The 6,000-nt window shown below is 38.5% G+C and overlaps 1 protein-coding gene across 1 annotated transcript in view; it reads left to right on the forward strand.

The window, feature by feature from the left end:
* The window catches only part of MZT1 (mitotic spindle organizing protein 1), a 28,458-nt gene extending 22,839 nt beyond the window's left edge, over positions 1-5,619 (forward strand). The window contains exons 3-4 of the mRNA XM_087435993.1: positions 4,819-4,923; positions 5,106-5,619. Coding sequence (XP_087292119.1) covers positions 4,819-4,902 — 84 coding nt within the window. The 3' untranslated portion in view covers positions 4,903-4,923; positions 5,106-5,619. The remainder of the gene's footprint in view (positions 1-4,818; positions 4,924-5,105) is intronic.
* The last annotated feature ends 381 nt before the right edge of the window (positions 5,620-6,000 follow it).

Below are 6,000 nucleotides of genomic sequence, written 5' to 3' on the forward strand. Positions count from 1 at the left end.
AGCATTTCCACCTTGCTGAGATCAGGTCCACACCATTTCCCTCATGAGGATGTCTCACCTGGGATTCTTTCATAATTCAGGTTATTATGCAAAATTCCATGTGGAATTTTAAGTTTAATGAAATTTCTGACACTTCTATGAAGAGGAAGAGAAAACTAGCAACAGAGTGTTAGAAAAGAACGTGATACATTGTATAGGCGCAGAGGGGGAATTCACAGAAGTCAATTATTCTGGCTGAAATGGAAAGTTATATTTAGGAGAAACTAGGAGAGCGCTGGAGAGACAGATTGAAGCCAGATTATGAACATCCCTAAACAAGTTTGACCTTCATTCCGTAGGCATCAGAGGAAGACACATGGGTAAGCCCTGTTATGGGGATTGCTTTGCAAGTGAAGTAAGCGCAGGATGGATTGGAGCAGGGAGAGACTAGAAGCAGATACTAGTTAGGCTATGACATTAATGCAGGCCTAAGTGCTCAAATCAGGGTAGACTCGAGACGTTGCAAAAGAAAAATACATGGGATTTAATGGCAGGTTATGGGGAAAATAGAGAAGAAACTAAGGTGACTGAGTTTTTAACCTGGGTGACAAAGAAAATGATTATCAGTAAATGGAAATCTAGAAGGGAATCTAATTTTCCTAGAAAAATGAGTTTTATTTTAGGAATATTGTATTAAAAATATATATTAAATCTCACCCTCAGCCTACCTTCTCAATCCCCTTACCCAACTCTATTTTTTTCCTATAGCATTTATCACTCTCTAATACAATTTACTTAGTTGTATCAAATTCTTACAGTTACCATAGGGGATAGATAGCATCATCCTATTGCAGGTAAGGAAAGTGAGGCACAGAGTGGTAAAGAAATGCTTTAACCAGGAAAGTGGTAGAGCCAGGATTCGAACTCAGGTAAACTAACCCCAGAGCCCACACACCACAGTGCCTCTCACTATACATCACCATCTCATGGGGCGAAGAGACGAAATGGGAAGGAGCTGAAAGAGATTGGGATTCAGATGCAGAAAGGTAGTAGTTGAAACTCTGGAAGTAGATGCTGAGAATGTAACGAAAGACTAATGAAAGATGTGTATTTTTCCCAGGGTTGCCCCATTCTTTTCCTAACCAGCATATCAGTTATTGCTGATATTGGTAGGCTGGTGAATTTTTGTGGCATCTCTGTAGATCTGTATTATTGCCTTTTAATAAGGACAAAATAAATAACAAGTTAAAGCCATTTATTTTCCAGAAGTCCTGTACTCGGGGACCCCAGTTCTAAGAACAACAAAAAAATCTCTCATTTTATGAAATTCACTGTTGAGCTCATATATGCCAGGTTGAAGTATTTTAAGTGTTGTAAACAAAGATGCTACATCTGCCAGTCCTAAATAGCAGCCTCAGGAAGTCTATCTGGTAAGAAGTGACACTCTGTCCATTAGAATAGAGCAGAATACTGGCGTATCTTGTAGGTCCCCAGTAACTGAATGGAAATGCAGGCATATTATATTGGAAGCAGTCCACGTTATCACCTCTAGCTACTGAAAGCAATAAATTGCCAGACGTACACTTGGAGAGTTACATCAAAGACCTCCAAAGAGGTTGTTCTGATAATTATGCTTTCGAGAGGTAATGTTGGAAAACTGTTTCACTTGTTAAATTTTTTAGGGAGTTTATCTGCTCTCCTACCAGCAAACAGCCTTTTTATTGTAACAGCTACAGCTTATATTTGAATTTGCTGACAGCTATACATTGAAATATCTAAATAAATTAATGTAAATTTTAAAAAAACAAATGCCAAATATCTACTTCTGATTTAATCTGAATACCCAGTTTGTCAAGCTAATCTAAAATACCACCCACTTCAATTTAGCACCATTCAGCACAAAAGATAACTGGAACTATGTGACTGCTCTGGAAGGAAACAGATTTCTTGTTTCCTTAATTCCAATCTGTATTTGCTACTCAAAAGATGTCTGATGCCCCACCAGGAAAAACCAGGAGAACAACAGTGGAAACTGACCTGCTCGTGAGGAGATAATTGTATGTTTTAAAAAGTAAATGATCGTTTTTCAGCAATTCAGGAAACTTGTGTGTCATAGACACTTATCTACATCTCTCTAGGCCCCCGTTTCTTCAATTGTATCATGTGAGTTTCAGCCTAGGCTCTCCAAATCATACCCCCAAAATCTAGATTTCCTATGGCATCTTCATGATTTTTACCACATGTGTATACTACTAAACTATTATTTATAACCATTTTTCTTTAAGCGCACTTTAAAAAAATCTAAATACATTTATTTTCAAAATAAACATTTACATGACTATGAAGAGGAAAAATCAGCATCATTTGCCATTGCTAGAAAGTAGCTATAAAAATAATTACAATGAAAATAAATGTAGACATATCTTAGCTAGGTATTGTCTTTAAAATGTGTGATTCTGAGACCTGCTCTTTCTATGACAGAAAAGATAAGTGTTAGAGACGTGTAACAGAACTGAGTTATCAGAAGGATGTCAAGAGCACTGAAAAGAAATGAACTTCTTCACTATGGCATTTATTGCATTTTAAATGTAATGTCTCCGTGTACTACCCCTTTGATAACCTTCGTGCATTTTGGAAAACCACTGTTCTAGATAATCCCCAAGATTTCTTTTGACTCAGATATTCATATAGTTTAATAGAAAGCTCGGGCTTTGAAGTCAGGCAGACTTGGATTCTGTGTGTCCTCTTCAAATCTCAGTTTCTTTATCTGTAGGATGTAGATAATAATTTATAGCTCCACAGTGTTATGAAGATTAAATGAAGCTAATGAATGTAAAATCCATAGCATACCACCTGATACATAGTAGGAGCTTCATAAATGTTAATCTTAACTTTATATTTTGTATTAATTGGACTTATCTAGGAACTTATTTTCAAGAGTGGCCCAATGATTCTGAGTAGACAAATTAGAAATGCACTTTTATCTCAGCAATGGAATCAGACGTAATGTTTTCATAAGCTTTTATTTTTATATATTCATTTTGGAAACATAGACAAATGTATTTAAATATAAGCATATACTGCGTTTGTATAGGGAGAAAGATCAAGATATCCTACCAATAATATGTAGCTAAATTTTAGTGTGAAGACTTGCACAGCTAATTAGTGAAAGGAGCCCATGGGGATGAGAATGTGTTGGGAGAAGAAGTAAGCATTATGAATAATTTTTATATCTCTCTTTTCAACATAGAAAGAGCTCATTGTTCTCAGTTGCTTCTGATAAACCCAACGGGAATATTAGTGATCTTTGTTGCTGCTGAACACTGAGAACTGTCGCGTAAAGTAGGAGCAAACAGCTGGCTAAAGGAAAGCTTCCTTGGAAGTCTACTGATAGAAACTGTGGGGGAGGAGGGACAGCCAAGGAGAGAGAGCTCTGTAAGGTTTAACTTCAGCCCTGGATAACCACCATTCCTGCTTTCACCTGTCTTTACCTAATAGAAATGCAAAGGACTCTACCAGTCAGAGCCAAGTTCAGACAGAGAGAGAGAGAGAGAGAGAAAAGCATTTTGTGTGGAACAAAGACAAAAGTGCTTCATTTTCACAAAAATGGCACTCTAGTACTGAGCTGTTCTTACATTGAAATGCTATTGTGCAAGGATCTTGGGGGCCCTGCAGCCTTAGGAAACACTGGTGTGAACCTGACCTTTCAAGATAGCAGCCACTAGCATGACTTGGATAGGACAAGAGTTGTTGTGATGGATCATTATGACTCCTGCACTGTCGCTTTCGTTAGTTCAGAAAGGTTTTAGAATCTCTGTTGAGATTTAGCAGTAAATCTGGTTAACAAGGGGGCCCCTAGGGAAAACAATATGTGGAAGAGAGAAGCTGCTTCCTCACCTGGGATTTCTCCAGTCTTTTCTTCTCTCACTTCAGCACTTTGTGCTGAACTTTCTTGTTTCTCTCACAAACTCAGGTCAAAACAAAGAAATCCAAACTATGGTGTTACTAATAACGCGTCTCCCCTCTCTGGGAAAAGCCAGGTCCTAACACGATTTAACGTGAAGGAAAACAGCCAGGTAGGCAGCAAAGGGCAGTAGGCAAGGGGCTGCGATTGGCAGCTGGAGAGTTTTTAAAGTCTTTCAAGTCATTTGACTGCTGGACCCACAGTCCCCTAGGCTGTCCAACACGAGGCCAACTCTTAGCATTCGCTAAAGCCATCTCATGATCCATGAGTAATAAAAGCTAAAGCTGGAGCCCTGCTCCCTTTGGCTTTGCTTGTATACCCTTCTCCTCAGCTTCTCATTTCAAATGTAATTCACTTCTCGTGGGTAGCCTCCATCACTCAGCTGTCAAACAATGTGTGCCATTTCTCACAATCTAGTCCAGTAGGTAGATTCTTGACAAATAACTGAAATCCAGTTTGCACTGCACTGGAAACAAGGTAGGAACAAACAACTATTACTATAGTTCATCCAGAAAAACCAACTGAAGATGCCTTTTCATAGACTATTCCAATGCATTAAACAGGCTTAATATAGTTGTTAAATTATCGAGTCCTACCCCCCAAAGTGGGGATGGTCTTTATAACTCTCTTTTCTCTCTCGAAAGATTATTTTATTACTAGTAAATATTTCAGGCATAAATACAGTCTATAATATAACAAATAATTGTTTACCTTCTCCATGGATAAAGACAGAAATTTTAACAACTTCCTTCTCTCTTTATTCAAGGTATAATTTCGGATTGTCCAATAAATCAATACTCTAATCATCTTTAAATTGAATACCTTATTCATAGTATCTCTCAGATTGTCACATTTCTCTCTCCATTCATATATAGATGAACGTTGACACCAACTGTGAAACATCAATCCCTTGTCCCTTGGGGTCCATCTCATCCTCCAATGAATTCCAGTGCCTATGACTATACAGTACATAACATATGGTGAGTGCTCAAATGTTATCAAATGAATGATTTAACAATCACACATAGCTGGTGATAGTGTTCACATGAAATCTTCCTGCTGCGATTATTAGCATCCTTTTTTCAACATGATCCTGAAAAAGCATGTTGTCAACTGATATATGCCGTCACTGAACTTTGGCATTTTTCTGTTCTTATTTTAGGTGTATGCTCCTCCCATGTCTCGATGGTTCCCTGGCTTCCTGGTCAGATGATATTGCCGTAAAACTTTGGAGGTATACCTTCAACAAATTTACTTGCTGGAAGCAAGAGAATTCTACTCTCCTCTATTTTCCTCATGAAGCAGACTATAAGCATTAAGAGGACAGGCATGGTGTCTAGCCTGGTGCCTGTAACATAGTAGATGCTCAATAAAAAAGTTTGTGACTTGACTGGTTAAATGCCTTTCTTTCTCCCTTTCTTAATGTCATGGCAGTTGCCAAAGTCACATCCTATACACTCTGGGGGAGATGGAAAAGAACTAACAGTTTGGCACCTGCTACGTGTCAGTCACTAGGCTGGATACCATACATACATTACCTCATGTAATTTTTACAGCAACCTTGTGAAGTAGATATTATTCCAATTTTACAGGTAAAGAAACTAAGGCCCAGAAATGTCTGTCATGAAATAAATATGTGCGAAATGCTTCTTTCCCCTAGTATATCCATTCTCTTCCATTGCTTGATCAAATCACACTCAGCCTTGAAGAACCAAGTTAAGAGTGTTGGAAGAACATTCTTTATGGGCCTCTTGTGTTCCTGTCCATCTTCTTAGGAAAAGCATTGACAGCTTTTGTTGTGGCCTGTCTTTTCAAGGATGTTTGTATAGCAAACAGCCTTGGAACACAGAGATAGCATCTCCTTCTTGGAGAGGACAAATTTCTTGTTCTGACTAGGATAATAAGGATAACGTCTCCCAGGGCAAAGATTGGACAGGTTTGCTAGTGGCCCCTTTAGAAGATTGGGGTTTCCTTAGCTCAGGGTTCCTTGACTGATATATAAACCCACAGAGTGTGCAGCATCTCCCTGGGCTGCTCCTTATCACCTGTATGAGACT

Source organism: Ceratotherium simum, chromosome 10 (assembly GCF_057802395.1).
Source record: "Ceratotherium simum simum isolate JZ-2026a chromosome 10, ASM5780239v1, whole genome shotgun sequence".
Taxonomy (NCBI): Eukaryota; Metazoa; Chordata; class Mammalia; order Perissodactyla; family Rhinocerotidae; genus Ceratotherium; species Ceratotherium simum.